Here is a 16,319-nt window from a genome sequence, read left to right as displayed (position 1 = left end):
CGAGTTATCAACGTTTATTGGAGTCATTACTTAGCTTTATTTTCACTTTATACACTGACAGTGGAAATATGGAAGCAGTAAGAAGTGCATTAGAGCCAGGACTGAAATTCACTCCTGGTAGCTCCATACGTGGGATCTTTGAGCAGCCATAGTCAAATATCTCAAAGAACGAGAGCAGAGAGATAATAGCGCTTACTTCTATTGTGACTTGTTCTGATCCTGGCAGGATTTGGCTGCCATGGCACAGTAAACTGTTTTTTGGACAGAGGCAGAAAATGTTTTGATTTTTTTAAGGCGGAGTTCAACCATAATTTACATCAATGGATGTAATTATTGCCGATCGCATCCCTATTAAGTTTTGGATATTTATTTATTTTTTCCATCTTCTACCTTTTGTTGAAGGAAAACACTGCACTTCTGTCCATCCTTGCTGCAGCGAGGTACATAATTTCTCTTTTCCCACTGGCTCCTGGGATAGCAGTGTCATCAATCCCAGAAGTCAATGGACATCCCCGCTGCTAGCATTGTGTTTTTCCGAAAGCCATTCTTTGTACGCAATGCACATGCGTGAGATCGAGAGATGCATGCTGGGTAGCCAGCTGCACCTAATCCGGGAATAGAGTCCCAGCCGTCTTTAAGGCCGTGTACAGACGACCAAACATGTACGATGAAACCGGTCCGCCGGACCGTTTTCACCGTACATGTCTGCCCGGGGATTTCTGTATGGTGGCTGTACTCACCATCATACAGAAATCCGCGCGTAAACAATACGTGGGGCGTTCGACGCATGCGAGGGATGGTGGACGCTCAGACATGTACGGTAGGTCTGTACAGACGACCGAACATGTCCGAGCGGACACGATTCCAGCGGGCTGTTTTAAAACAAGTCCATAAATATTTGCCCGCTGGAAAAAGGCCCGGTGGGCAAATGTATGCTGGAATCCTGTCCGCTCGGGCCTACACACGACCGAACATGTCTGCTGAAACTGGTCCGCGGACCAGTTTCAGCAGACCGAAAACGATATATTATACAAAGCATGCCACTTTTTAATGTATAGGCTGCAACTGTAACAGAGGTTATTTTAATAGAAAACAAAAAGAACGGTTAGAACTCCGCTTTAACATCCAACACCTTTTATGCCTCTTAGCCGAACATGTAACTACATGCATCCAACTAAACCTTTAAGTAGAACTATAGGCAAATCTTTTTATGTTTTATTTTGTATAGAGTAAGGCCCCTTTCATACTGGGGCGACGTCGGCGGTAAAGCTCCGCTATTCTTAGCGTCGCTTTACTGTAAATTTCATGGCCTTTTTCGCCTGCTAGCGGTGCGCTTTTAACTCCCCCCGCTAGTGGCTGAAAAAGGGTTAAAACCACTGCAAAGCGCCTCTGCAGAGGCGCTTTGTCGGTGGTATAGCCGCAGCGCCCATTGATTTCAATGAGCAGGAGTGGTGGACGAGCGCTATACACACTGCTCCAAAGATGCTGCTAGCAGGACTTTTTTTACCGTCCTGCTAGCGGGGCTTTCACACTGGAGAGACAGCAACGGCTGTTTCAGGTCGATTTGCAGACGCTATTTTTAGCATTATAGTGCCTGCAAAGCGACCTGTAAAGCGACCCAGTGTGAAAGGGGTCTAAGGGAGGTTTTTAACTCATGTCAGGTTTTTTTTTTTTTTTCATTTGGGGAGATTTACCTTCACTTCCTGTCCCATAGCCAAAACAGGAAGTTAGAGGAAATCCCAGGAATTTAAAGTGATTGTGACACACCATTCTAAATTTTTACACCAGCACCCCTTGGCATCTTCCTCTGTTACCGACAGCCTACCTACCATGTCGGTCCTACCTGTGTTGTGTTCTTTTACCCATCCATCCTAAAGGCCCAATGTCCATATTTCATCCATATTTGCCTGTCATACATGTGTACAAAGATACAGTTCATAATACCACCGTATTATTTTGCTTACAGGCTCTTTTTTAAGATTTCCTTCCCATTACCCCAAATCTCCCCCATCCCTCCCGGGCTTCCGCACGGTCCTTCCACCACCCGCCCCACCTATTTTGGGGGTGACCTCTTGTGGTGTTGAACGAGGAGCTCCACAAGGCGTGGCGAGCTGCCACACTGCCTGGGATGGGAGGCATTTCTGGGTGGGCCATCTGATGTAGCCGTCCGGCCCGCAGCACTTACCTGAGACACCATATCAAGGTAAGGGGACTAAACATCCACTAAAAAATACATTTAACATCATTGTTTTGTACTAAATACACATGAACTGTTTGTATTGCATCGTAGCTCACTGCTTCCCTATTTTTAGGCTTTTCTGTATTAGCAGACATAAACTGTAAACGTAATAATGTATTTCCCAATATCTAAATTACAACCATGAGATGTCTAACTACTATTTGTTCCCTTTCAGCTACACAAAATTCTATGAAGAAGACCTCTAATTGGTCGAAACGTTCGTTAGATTGTTTTTATTACAATGCATATTTTTGATCATATAAACACCATTTGTGTACCGTTTTATACACTCATGTAAACGCTGTTTGTGTACCCGCTATAACTCATGTTCCATCCACTGTGCTACCCCTCTTTGTTCCCATTTTTTACATGTGAATTAAATAAAACATATATTTTTTACTACATGGTATAAACTTTTTTCTATCCGAGCTGCGCAACAACCCCATCTGGGAAAACCCTTTTCATCATACTTTTCGGGGTGAGCAGCCCCATTCTCTCCACTTCAGTGTCCAGTCCCTTCTATTTTAAAGTGATTGTAAACTACCACCAAAAACAAATGAAAGGCAAAACATCTTTGTATAGACATAAAAAAAAAAAAAAATGTATAAATACCCTTTTTCCCTTTTTTTTATAAGTGATCACATTCCCTCTGTTCTCTGCTGCATAAGAGCTGGGGGGTAGAGAAGCAGCAGCACTCTAAGCTTGCCAGTAAATGGCTGTGCAGAGGGGGCATGTCAGGACAAGTCTGATCATTGGAGAAGAGCACACCGAGTTCCCAGCACAGTTAGAGGACTAATCGCTCTGTGTTCTCCTGCTTAGTGTGGTCAGTATTTTTATAGGCAAGCAGAGAGACTAGCAGGAACACCAGGGCTTTCACATAAAGGAATCAATATAAAGAGAACAGGATACTTTCTCATACAAGTACATGGTACTACAGCAGGCACATATCAGGAATATAAAATGTTGGGGTAACAAATGCTTTAATGGAATTTCTTGGGGCTCTCCAAGTGACTAGAGTCCCCATTGGAAAATTTCCCCTGTATTAGTTTTCTGAGGACAACACATAATTTGAGATTTTCTTTTACTTTCACTTTTAATAATGGAAAATAGGACAAATAGAGTGGGGAAATCTCAATAACAGGGACACAGACAACAATAAAAACATAATGGGTATTCTAATCCCTCTCCATTCTACCCAAAACTAAAAAAGAATATGTTTGCTTTAGTTACCCTTTAAAGTGTATCTAAAGGCCAAACCATGACTGCTGAGGTGCAATGGTCCTAGGCATAAACCGACTGTAGACATAATGGGATAAACCCCCTAACCTTGCCCTCACCCCATATAAGAAAACACACTTACAACCATTATGTTGGAAAGGGCAAGGCAACAGCTTTATTTAAACTCCAACACAGAACATGTGAACACTTTAAACCAGTGCCAGTCACAGTTGTACTGTGAGCATGCTTTAACATTAACTATTTGAATTCCAAAAGGGGCCTGTCCTTACCATAATTGCTGAACAGACAGCCTACTTCCAATTTCCAATCAAGGGCATAGCCCATTACAGCAACTTTTAATACTGGCAAGGTCAAGAAACCGCAGCAAGATGTGACATACCATCAAGAAAAAGGGGGGCAGGAGGGTGAGAAGCTTCTCCAGCCACGTTCTTCAAAATGCCCAGAATTCCCTGGGGCAATACTTTTACTGAGCTCAGGCCCAGCTCATCCCCCATAACTTTAACCAATCTTGGGTGACCACTCACCCACTACCTACGCCCAGCAGCACCTTGCCATGCCCCCATCAGTCAAGGCTCTCTTTCTCTATAGGGGCTCAAGAGGCCTTCTAGTTTAGAGTGGTGATTTATTAGAACAGCTATAATTTTTGTGTTACTGGTACATTTCTAGATCTATTATTAATAACCAGTGTGTGAAAACTCTCATTGATCAAGCAGCCTTGCTTTGGTGAGGTTGCTCACATATATCAGCACCCTCCAAGATAAGAGGTGTCTTGAGATAAATCCAAATATGTGGGAGGTAGTTAAATTCCCACCAATGCCCAATTTTTAGGCTGTTTGGCCATTTTCTTTTTTTGTATTCTTTAAACAGGACCACAATTTTTTTTTAAAACATAAAAATCTATTGTTTTGAAGAAATGTATGTAGGGTTTAGAATGCACACAGTCTAACAGCACTCCATAGCCAGTCAGCTCCACACTGCACAAACTTCTACTGGTAGGATCGGATTTTATGCATACAACTAGTATCACAATTCTGGCGACAACTGTCTAAAAGGCAATTGTCCCTGCCTTTGGAGAGATTTTCTATCACTTTGTGTTGTGTCTACAGGAAATGTTGAAAAATCTTACCAATGGGACACAAATGGAAATACTGGGGTTTTAGTCCTTCCATACTTTATCCAAAATGAAAAAAAGTTTGGGATTTAAATATAATTTAAATACTCTGTTGCAGGCACACATGAGTGACAGGCAAGCAAGACAGGTATGGGCTTCTTACAAGAGAACCATTACATTGTGGGTCCCATTCCATAAAGTATCCACTTACATTGTTACTAAACCCACAACAGTAAAATCAGTCTGTATATGCAGAATAGTATGCTTGTTATACTGACTGTGGAACTTAAGGGGTTAATCCTCTGCATTGTGTAAAAGGGCTCTTTGATCCTGTATGGACTGATCCTCCCCCTCCTGCAGGGCCTCTCTTGTCAAGGCCAGATAAGACACAGTGAGGGTGGTACTGCTACATGTGCTCAGTTTGTTTTTTATTGTTGAAGAGAACATTTCCTGTCTTGAGCTGAGCTAGTCAGGTCACATGATTTGACATCACACATGTGGGCGTGTATACAGATCCTAAATGAAAGACCAGTCCCTCCCTCCTCCTCCATGCCCAGTAACTAAAAAAATAACACAGTGGGTGGGATGTCATATCTTGGTTCATGGAAGATCCACATCCCATAACATAATGAGGACACAGGCTATAGTGGAAATCTCTTCCTACCTGAACACTCAGCACTCAGGCAGACTCTGCAGTTTATCACGTGACTGTGGTATACAGATCAACCAAAAGGGTATATAGTGGCAGTGTTTTAATGTAAAAAGAAGATGTATAAGCTGTGGGCACTTGGGGGGGGGGGAATCAGATTAACTCTTTTCATATTTCTGGGTTTAGTAACACTTAAAGGAATTTTGGCCCAGATTCACAAAAGAGATACGACGGCGTATCTCCTGATACGCCGTCGTATCTCTGTTTTAGGGTCTTCCTAACTATGCGACTGATTCATAGAATCAGTTACGCATAGTTAGCCCTAAGATCTGACAGGTGTAATTGAATTACACTGTCGGATCTTAGGATGCAATACTTCGGCCGCCGCTGGGGGGAGTTTGCGTCGTAAACCAGCGTCGGGTATGCAAATTAGTCGTTACGGCGATCCATGACGGTTTTTCGCGTTCGCTACGTCGCTGCTAGTCTAGTTTCCCGTCGCAAAGTTAGTCGTCGTTTTTGCTGCCCTAACTTTACACAGCACACGTATGTGCTGTATAAAGTATGGCCGTCGTTCCCACGTCGAAATTTGAAATTTTTTTGTCCTTGCGTAAGACGTCCGGGAATACGAAAGTACGCTACGCACGTCGCCGTTCGAAAAAATGACATCACTTCGCGCAAAACACGGCAGGAATTTCAAAACGGAGCATGCGCAGTAGGTCCGGCGCGGGAGCGCGCCTAATTTAAATGGCACACGCCCCTTTGAATTACGCGGGCTTACGCTGGAGGCCGCCAGCGTAAGTTTTCATGCAAGTGCTTTGAGAATCAGGCACTTGCGATGAAAACTTGTAGCGGTGTAACGTATCTACGATACGTTACGCCGCCGCGATTCTACGTGAATCTGGGCCTTTGTGTTTAGAGTATCTAAGAGTGTAAATGTGACAGTTACCTGTAGAAGGTGTGGACACAGATTCTGGGATTGTTGTAAGGAAGTTTATCAATGGGCCACCCACTAAGCAAATCAATGCTCTGCAACAGTTGCATATGGTCCGGACCTTCCTGGGAATCGCTGTTCAGGAATATGTTTAAAAAGTCCTGAAAAAATATAGGATTAGTGAATACATTTCATGACATTTGAAACATTAGAATCTGTAGGTGAGATAAACAAAGAAGGAATTACATTTACTAAATAGGCATTTCTATTCTCAAATAGCAAGCAATTGTGCTGCAAGTTTGAAAATGACTTGCTAAGCGATTGCTAGACTAGACTTCACATCAACTTTCTTTGAAAATAATTCTGCACGTTCTCGATCATTTATGTTGTGCAATAGTCATCCCACCACAGGGGTCACTGTGGCTGAATTTTCATGCTGCAGACTTGCAGAGCTCTTGCTGTAGACTCACCACTGCAACGTTGCTCTTACTAGAGACTTGCCACACAAATTTGCTACAAATTGGAAAAGTGTAAACTAGAACTTGTGATTCAAGTGCTCTGCAAGTGTACAACTTTCCAATGAAAATGTGCAGCAAGTTAACAGACTTACAATAAAACATGGCCACAAATGTGTGGCAAATTAGCCTTGCTATCTGGGTATTGTCAGAAACACAAATGATTTCTTATTTGAAGATTTTAATTCAGAATTTTAAGGCTGCTGACTTGTTTAAGGTGCAATTTCCCCCACTGTCATAATGATCTCTTTCTATACTATATAATGGAGGTCTACAACTTACGGCCCACATGCAGCCCACTACAAGATCCATTGATCTGAAAACCATTCCCGGGGGCTCCAGAGCTGTCCATTCACTCTGCCGGGCTTGCGGAGTTGGCTGTGGAGTCTTTGGATCGGGGTGCCTTGCTGGCACGCTGTCATTTATCTGCATGGGCTTGTGGTCTGTTTGCAACACACACTTCTTTGCAGTGCAATTGGCGCCAATATTTTTTGTATTGGAACAAATTGCACTGCAAAGTATCGGTACTCGGTATCGGCAGGTACTTGACCAAAAGTATCGTACTCGATTAAAAGAATGGTATCGGTGCAACCCTACTATGTACAACACCCTGCTGGCCCCTTCTATAAGCCAAAATGTGAATATATTGTACAGAGAAGCACAGAGACCTAGCGATGACATCACTAAATCTAATGTAAAGTATGTAATTTAAATGGAAAGGTTTTTTTTTAACATTTCATTAGCATGTTTGTGTAGAAGCCTGGTAGTAGGCAGGGTTGCTAACTTAGCTAATTTAGCTTGCTAGGTGGTAATTAGCCTGACTGATTGATAGGGGATTCACTGGCTTTTCCCTAACTCTGGATTTGATGCACCCCTCTCTTCTATCATTAGGTGGCATTAGTATGACCAGGGCGTAGGGAATTTTGACTAGGAGTGAATGGGTTGTCTCAGCCAATTGGCAGGGGTTTCTTTGGCCCCTTGGCCTGCTGGGAGAGCCTATTTATTTGGGAGGTTTTTAGGTGATCGGAGGTTCTGTGACACCTGGACGGCTGTCTGGGTGGTCGCATTTCACAAGGCTCTGAGCTGCTAAGCCAGAAGCCTGAGGCCTTTCTCGGGATCACCTGGCTGCTAGGCTGTCTGAGGCCTATCCAGGTTTGAGAGTGGCGGCAAGGGGGTGGGGCTTCAGGCTGGAAACCCAACTAAGTTGCAGAGGTTCCACTGGACAGGGGAACTGGATCGTTGCCAGCGGTGAGGGAGAAGCAGTTGCCACAAGGTACAACCAGTCCTGTTGCCAAGAGCAAGTGATGATCAAGACCAGAGGTAAAAGGAGAAATAGACACCAGAAAGAGACAACGATTCCTGTTATCAGAAGCCAGCAGATGGAAGTCTGAAGAAGTACCAGAGCAGCCTTTTCACCAGCCAAGGATGGTGAAGAAGTGGGAAAACTACAGCAGAGTGCCAAGCCAGAGATCCAGTGGGTTAGCGTAGGTGAAGCTTGAGGAGTTTACAGCGGGTTAGCTGTGGAAGAGCTCAGGGGATCCATTGACATCTGGGATCTTTAAGTCTAGTGAGAGACCGAGAGCTCAGGGAGTGAAGATCTACAGTAGGATACTGTGAGAGAAGATCTATAATGGGTTACTGTGAGTTACGTGTATGGATCTTTATTGGTGGTTTAAAGTTTAGTTGCCATAGGAGACAGCGGCTTTACAAATACAGTTGCTGCATCGCACTTAAAGGCCTTCTACCTGTATAGCTGTCTGCCTATTATTTTGTCTCAGAGTCTGCCAATTACTATTGCATCTGCCTAAGGTTGTCCTGGCCCTAACTCTCTCTCCCCCAGTTCTGTTTAAAGGGGTTGTAAAGTAATAATTTTTTTCCCTAAATAGCTTCCTTTACCTTTGTGCAGTCCTCCTTCACTTACCTCATCCTTCGCTTTTGCTTTTAAATGTCCTTATTTTTTCTAAAAAATCCTCACTTCCTGTTCTTGTGTCTGTAACTACACACAGTAATGTGAGGCTTTCTCCCTGGTGTGGAGAAAGCCTCTTGAGGGGGGAGGGGGCGAGCAGGCAAGTCAGGACACTCTCTACTTTGCAGATAGAGAAAGGAGCTGTGTGTTAGTGGGCGTCCTGACACTCCTGCTCGCCCCCTCCCCCCTCAAGAGGCTTTCTCCACACCAGGGAGAAAGCCTTGCATTACTGTGTGTAGTTACAGACAGAAGAGCAGGAAGTGAGGATTTCTCAGAAGAAATAAAGACATTTAAAAGCAAAATCGAAAGAAGGGGTAAGTGAAGGAGGACTGCCCTAAGGTAAAGGAAGCTATTTAGGGAATTTTTTTTTTTTTACCTTTACAACCCTTTAAGGAGACAATAAATCTATTTTCTTGCATTCCAAAAGTGACTGGAGCCCATGTTTCCAACTTGCAATACATCACCCACCGTGCCTAATAGCCCACACTACAAGGAAGGATGTCAGCTATCCCTGACTCTGGATGTCACCATTAGGCCTTTGGAGGTCAGGGATGCCGCTACATTTATGAAGAGAGGAAAGAAGGATCAGGGAAGGCAAAAATATAGGAAGATTACATTTTTGATTTTATCAACTGTTACCCAAAATCTGATCCAATGTTGTGTTTGTAAGATTATAGCTGGAACATGGCATTCTAAGCTTCTTACTGTGTGAACAGGCCATCTAGTTTGTAAAGAAGTGAAAGGTTTGTAGATGCTATATAAATAAATTCCTTTTTGTAGAAAAGTAATAAAATAATTTAGCGTATGTATGAGTACACTTTTAGCTTCTACTGGAAAAAAAATGAAGGCCTTCCCTGCAAGACTTAGACCATCTATTTAATGATTATATACCACTATAAAATTAACAGACTTAGAAAAAACAGGCTCAGCTCTTATGAAGGACAAGGGTTCCTGGAACTGAAGTTTTTTTTTCCAAAAAAAATCCTCTTTTTTTCTAGAAGGAAATAAAATGATGAGCTAAGTCAATTGTATAACATTATGGTTCTAATCAATCTCTCATATTCTACAACATTTGCAGAAATGATTCCTTCGTTCTGAATATATTTTACCATTAATCACTTGGCAGGACTGAAATTGGTACTATAATGTATAATCAGAACATCATATTAAAATTATGCTGTGAATTACCGGGCTCGTATATTACTCAATGTAAACGAAGGAGGGTTTCATTACACGCCGTGTGATTTATTTCTGTACATTCTGAAGCACGTGCCGCTGATCTCTGCAGACAAGCTCGAGTGACATTTATTTACTGGTGACTTTCCACATGCTAATTCTGAGAAGTAACTAATAGCAGTGAAGTTCATCTTGTGCTTGAAGGCAATTATTTTGGTGTTAGTTTTAAACTGCAGTCAGTGGCATGGATACATATTCAATTACTTTATTGTTTTTCTACAAATAGGCCAATAATGTTTCATTATCATCGTGATTTTAAATATTGTAATCCTAGGGATGGTCATTGAGGCAGCAGAATGAGCAGCTTAGCCCAGTTTTTTTCTTTTGTTGATCATTAGCGGAATCTTCTGCTAGAGTTCCAAATTCTACTAAGGCCAACAGGGATATATTCACTGTCATGCCACACTTGTTAGTCCACTCAAGTCTGCAATGGTTTATGGCATTTGCTCACCTCCAGTAGTGCATACCCTTGTAGCACTGACCCCCAAAGGGGCTGCTGGAAATAGACTGGGTCCCCCTTACCTGTTTCTAGGCTGCCCACCCTGGTACCATTCTCAACAGCACACTGACAAACTCAGTGTAGCACCCTCCTAGATAGGTACTAGGTTAGGTGCTAGGTTAGGTAAATTTAGTTCTGTAATCAGTGTAGCTGCATGAGCATATATATCCTTTGATGAATTCACGTGTTCAGTGATGCAACACATCAGGGAGGAGCTAGGTGTTGTCACTTACAGTCGCGGCCGAGGCCGGAAGTACTCAATTTGTTTGGAGCTGAACTCTACAATTTAAAACTGTGAGTGATTACTTGTTTTTTTAATACATTTATTGTGAAGTACTACACTATAGAGCCCCCGCTTTCATTGCATGTTAATTGGCCTTTGAGGAGTTTGGAAAGAAACCTTAACAGTCACCGACTAGCTGGTCCTGGACTTCCCTGGATAGCAGCTGTGTGCTTTGGAGGTTTGTTTTGACCCTGAGGGGTCTCTGTATGAGGTGAGAGGCTGGGCAAACCATTTAATCGATGGTGGAATTACTGGGACGAATTGGCTGTCACGGCTATATGCACATACACTTTTTTAATGAACTATTAATCTTGAACTGACATATTCTCACATTTATTGGCACTCTGTGGGCACATAGTGCACGCAAGTGTTGAAAAAATTCCTTGTACATATTGGACTGCTTATTTGCAAATATTTGCTATACTTTTTTGCACTTTCTGCCTATTTGCACATCTTTCTGAATATATAGCTGAATATCATATTGTTTTGGCACAGTTTATGAGGATGTATTCCTTAATAATTGTTTTGCTTGTTATTCTTATGAAGAGCATCCTTTGGAATCATTGTACTTGATGATTATAGACTAGTGATTAATTCTTTAGTAAGCGCCACATTTCTCTTCTGCTATATTAATTCTTCTTTTTAATTGCAGGTAAATAATGGATTCCAAACATAAGCAATGTGCCATCATTGAGTTCTTGACAAAGTCCAAAAGTGGTGGTCTTTCACTGCGTGGTATGTCTTCAAATCTGGTTTCCCCTCTAAATGTTTTTATCCATCTGTGTAGATGGATTTTGTCAATGGTGTCATATTCATCAACATTCTGTAGCTTTCTGTGGATCCCGGACAGCCTGCACCCCTTCTTCCTCATGAACTCAATAACTGCATGTTGCTTCTGCTTGGACTCCATGATTTACCTGCAATGAAAAAGAAGAAGAGAAAAACGTACTATACCAACATGTGTTAATTGAATGACCTATGAGAGTTAGTAATAAAGATATGCCAACTTTTGCATTGCTTTCAATACAGCCCTCGTACATTTGAGATTTTATTCACATTCAATGTTTTCCCCCCACCTACCTTGTCTTTTATATCTCTTATTTGCTGCTCTGGTTTCTTACACTAACAATCCTACATATGTTATTGATTGGCAACAGGGCCTAGGAGAATATCTAGACATTACAGAATAGCAAACAATTTGGCTGGCAATAGTTAACTGCTCCATTAATATTTTTGCACAAGAAAATGCACATAAAATTCTATTTCGCTGGTAAATGACCCCTGTGAGATTGTCACATTTTTCTCCTTAAATTACCTCCCCTGTGCTTTAGAAGGTGCAATGCCAAAGGTACCTTACTCCATATTTAGTTGGAATGCCCAATGATCCGAAATTTATGGATAAAAGTTTATAATATGATTTATAAAGTTCTTCACAAACCTTTAGATATGAATACTTGGGAGACGTTACTTCATAAACCAATTTAGAAATTTAGAAAATCAGAAGGAATATTGATTTCCTTCTTCTTTTTGACTGCACAACAAACTATTGCTAAGGCTTGAAGACAACCATCCCTAAACTTTAGAGAGGTAAAACAAAGAACTACGGGAACCATGGTCCATGTAAAATGTACCTCCATTCTTTTTGATAAATATTCTCACTTTTTGAATATATGGTCTCCATGGTTAGATTCTACAACCAAAATTGATATTGATAATTCTTCGCTTTCTCAGAAAATTGTTCTCCACATTACAACTCGCTCTGCCCCTTTTTAAAAAGTAGCTAAACCTGGTAAGCCGGACCAGTTCCAGCGGACAGATCCGGTCGTGTGTAGGCCCGAGCGGACAATTGTCCCGCGGATCGGACAGTTTCCAGCGGCTAAAAATTTCTTAGCATGCTAAGAAATCTGTCCGCTGGAAACCTGTCGGTCGGACGTATTCGGTCGTCTGTACAGACTCACCGGACACGTCCGACCGACCGCCATCCCTCGCATGCGTCGTACTGATTCGACGCATGCGTGGAAGCTTTGAACTTCCAGGGCCGCCCACGTCGCCGTGTCATCGTCGCGGCGACGGCGCGGCCACGCCCTGCGTATTGTTTACGCGCGGATTTCTGTCTGATGGTGTGTACAACCATCAGACAGAAATCCGGCAGCGGTCGCAGCGGATCTATCCGATGAAAACGGTCCGGCGGACCGTTTTCAGCGGATCGATCCGGTCGTCTGTACGGGGCCTTAGATAGATCTTTGTTTGTCCCAAGCATGTAACTCAGATTTCAAAATTTTTATTTACCTTCCTTGCTCTTATGATGCTTGACTATTATCTTCTCCGGACTTAAATATTATCACACCTTTTTTATGCTCTTAGCTGATAAAACTTCAATAGCAATATTATATCATGGATCATGAAACATCATGAGAAACTTGCTAGCATACTAAGGGATTAGGGATGTCCCGAACGACGTACAGTTCAGTTTGGACCAGAACTTTCGAACATCACGAAAGTTCGGAAGCGAATAACGAACCCCATTGAAGTCTATGGGACCCATACATGAAAATCCAAAAGTCCCCAATTTGAAGGCTTATATGCAAGTACTTGGGCATACAATGGTTATAGGGGTCCGGGTACTGCCCTGAAGGACATGTATCTAGTAAGAGGTGTGGAAAAATTGGTCTTTGGGTGTCGGTGGTAATTTCACACCGTAACCTTATAGAGGTACTCTTGACAAAAGCAAGAATTGGCCTTGCTATCAAAAATCGCAATGATATGTCTTTTGGTTTCGGTGGCGCCTTCACACCATAACCCTATTGGAATTGGCCTTGCTGTCAAAAATGTAAATGATATGCACCGGTCAAACAGGTGTGGAAAAATTGGTCTTTGGGTGAGGGGCCTTCACACTGTAACCCTATAGAGATGTTCTTGATGAAATCAAGAATTAGCCTTGCTGTCAACATTTTTAATTATATGCATCTGTCAAACCGGTGTGGAAACATTGGTCTTTCTTTGGGTGTTCATTTTGATAATGAAACCTACACCAACATTTTTCCAGATGAAATCAACACACAACGCTAGGCAGCCTTGAAATCCTGCAGAGTTTCCACATCCAAAAAACACTTAATCAGCAACAGGGCCTTCATAACTGCTGGTAATCCAGGACTGATTAATTTTGATAAATGTGGACAGACGTGTTCTATTATCAGTAACAAAACCTCCAGCAGCACTGAATGTCCATTCGGAAAGCATGCTGGATGCAGGGCAGCCCAGCAGCTCAATTGCATACTGGGCAAGTTCTGGCCAGTTGTCTATTCTCATGACCCAGTAAGCTAGTGGACCGTCGACTAGACAAGCTCTCCATCTCTGTTTTCGCCCCTAAATCTGGTTGATCTGGTGCCCGCTGCCTAGCCTGTTGATCTGGTGCCCACTGCCCAACATGCTAATTCTGGGGCTGCTGGCCCTCTGGACTATGCCAAATCCCTACTTGCTGTTAAGTTGGGCTCTGACAGGGTAAAACTCCCACCTACTGATGTGTCTGAGGCTTCTAAAATTCCAGTGTTATGTAGCCTAAAGGCATTGTCTGGGTGGGTTAAGATCCCTACTTTTGCTCATCCTGAGTTATTTTTGCAGCCAGCGGATCCTGTTGTGCCAAGGCCAGGAGGTCCAGAACTCCACTTTGAACTTGAGAGCCACATCTGCTGTTACAGCCCTGGTGATAGAAGTCCCATGGAAAAGGACAGTGTTCCATTTGAACTTTGTCCTGACCCAGGGGGTCATCTCTGCAATCCCTGGTGCAATCGGGGTCCCGAGTGGGGTAACCTATGCGCTGGGTAGACCCAAGTGGGGTAATCTATGCGCTGGGTAGACCTGAGGGACAGGTACAGTGCAAAGCGGCATCTAGCAACAAAGGGAGAGAGGGAATTCCCTGGCGTCAGGGTACCTGCATGGACCAGGGACTCTGGCATTGGGCGGTCGGGTGTCCTTAGGTGTCCCAGCATTGGGACACAGGCTGCTTTTGAGAATATGCCTTTGGTGTTGCACCTTCTTGGGAATCTGACCAGCAGAGAATCCAGACAGTTTTGGGACCTCAGAGGCGGGGTTCTCACCAGGCCTTCAGACATGAACAGTGCTTAGTCGGCCTGCAGAGCCTGGTTGTGGGGCCTATGGAGCATCCAGAGGCTACTCCTTAAGGGGGGGAGTCTGTTAGGATTAAGTTCACCTGCTGGTGGCACTATCCTGCTCTGGGCTGTTTGCTGCAGCTTCAGTGTCCACCAGCAGGTGTCTCTCAGGAGCCAGCAGGCTGGTGTAATCAGGCAAATTAGTGTTCAGCTTCCGAGGGGCTACTTAAGGATTCCCCTCCCTTCCCCTGGCGCATCACGATTTTGGTCCCTGCCTTGCTGCAGATCCTGATCCAGTCTGCAACCCTCTGCCTTGCTCCTGCCTCCCTCTGCTCTGTCCCCAGCCATTATCTCCCCTTCATTGTAACCTTGAATTCCTTGTACCCTCGTCCCTAGCTTGGTCTGTATATACAGTATATATTTAGTTGTTCAGGTTCAACAGCTCTTGTTAATGGGGTTTTTGGTTCTGTTTGGGGTAGTTCATGTTTAATGTGTGCTGTGTTTGGTGTGTTCAGTGTTTGCTATTTTTCACTATGAATAGATTTCACTTTAATATAATACATCTATTTCACTATGAATAGATTTCACTTTAATATAATACATCTATATATATATGTGATGGAGTTAGTAAAATGATTTGTTTGTGTTCATGTTATTTTTCTCCTAAACCACTCAAATATTGGTTTTCTTTCTTATATTGTTTTATTTCTTCTATTTCTTGATATATATATATATATATATATATATATATATATATATATATATATATATATAGATGTGTGTGGGTGTGTTGCAACAAGTATTATTTTCCTTAAAAGTCATTATAGAGTTAAAAAAAAAACTTCAGGAGTGATAAGTGAAACCAGCTGTTACTCCTCACTCCTTTCGGCCCCCTCCACCGAAGAAGCAAAATGGCGAATGAGTGTGAAATGAAAGCCACGAGGTCAAGAATAGACGTCACAAGAAGAAAGCCATATATGGATTAACGAATCAGATGTGCTCATATGAATGATGTCATTCTGTCTATAAAGCTGTGATAATAAAAAAAAGGTTCTGCCGCTTTGCGGCTGGACACTGAAGGAAGCAGACTGTTCCTCTTTTTCTGCATGCTTTTACAATTTGGGTCAGAGGCAGTTTTAGGTTGCTCTGGAGTTGTGCCAGGGGATATAAATTTTATATATATATATATATATATATATATATATATATATATATATATATATATATATATATATTGAAAATGCTTACCTGTCTAGATATGGCCAACAATGAGACTGTGTCATGGCACACCACTGTTGCATTTCTCCTGGTGTTAGTCAATATAGCAACATCCTAAAACAAAGTAATATAAAACATCAAAAAAGGAAATGTTTATTAAAGAAACAGAAAAGCATAACTGGTCATCTAATAACTGTTACAAATATTGCCAAATTCAATCCAAAGGATTTTTTTTTCAGAAAGTGATGTGCTATATCCCTGATACATATTTTGTAAGTACACCTTTATAGTGTAAGCAGAGGTGGATATAAGATATATATATCA

At 42.4% G+C, this 16,319-nt stretch overlaps 1 protein-coding gene across 1 annotated transcript in view; it reads right to left on the bottom strand.

Annotated features, from left to right (window-relative positions):
• The window catches only part of LOC120928974 (cyclic nucleotide-binding domain-containing protein 2-like), a 387,861-nt gene that overhangs the window by 129,049 nt on the left and 242,493 nt on the right, over positions 1–16,319 (bottom strand). Inside the window, exons 8-9 of the mRNA XM_040340130.1 lie at positions 16,026–16,109; positions 6,185–6,330 (exon numbers count right to left, since the gene is read on the bottom strand). Of these exons, the coding sequence (XP_040196064.1) occupies positions 6,185–6,330; positions 16,026–16,109 (230 nt within the window). The remainder of the gene's footprint in view (positions 1–6,184; positions 6,331–16,025; positions 16,110–16,319) is intronic.

This window comes from Rana temporaria, chromosome 2 (assembly GCF_905171775.1).
Source record: "Rana temporaria chromosome 2, aRanTem1.1, whole genome shotgun sequence".
In the NCBI taxonomy this organism is placed as follows: Eukaryota; Metazoa; Chordata; class Amphibia; order Anura; family Ranidae; genus Rana; species Rana temporaria.
The sequence above is the reverse complement of the archived record's forward strand: the minus strand, read 5'-3'. Positions and strand labels throughout refer to the sequence as shown.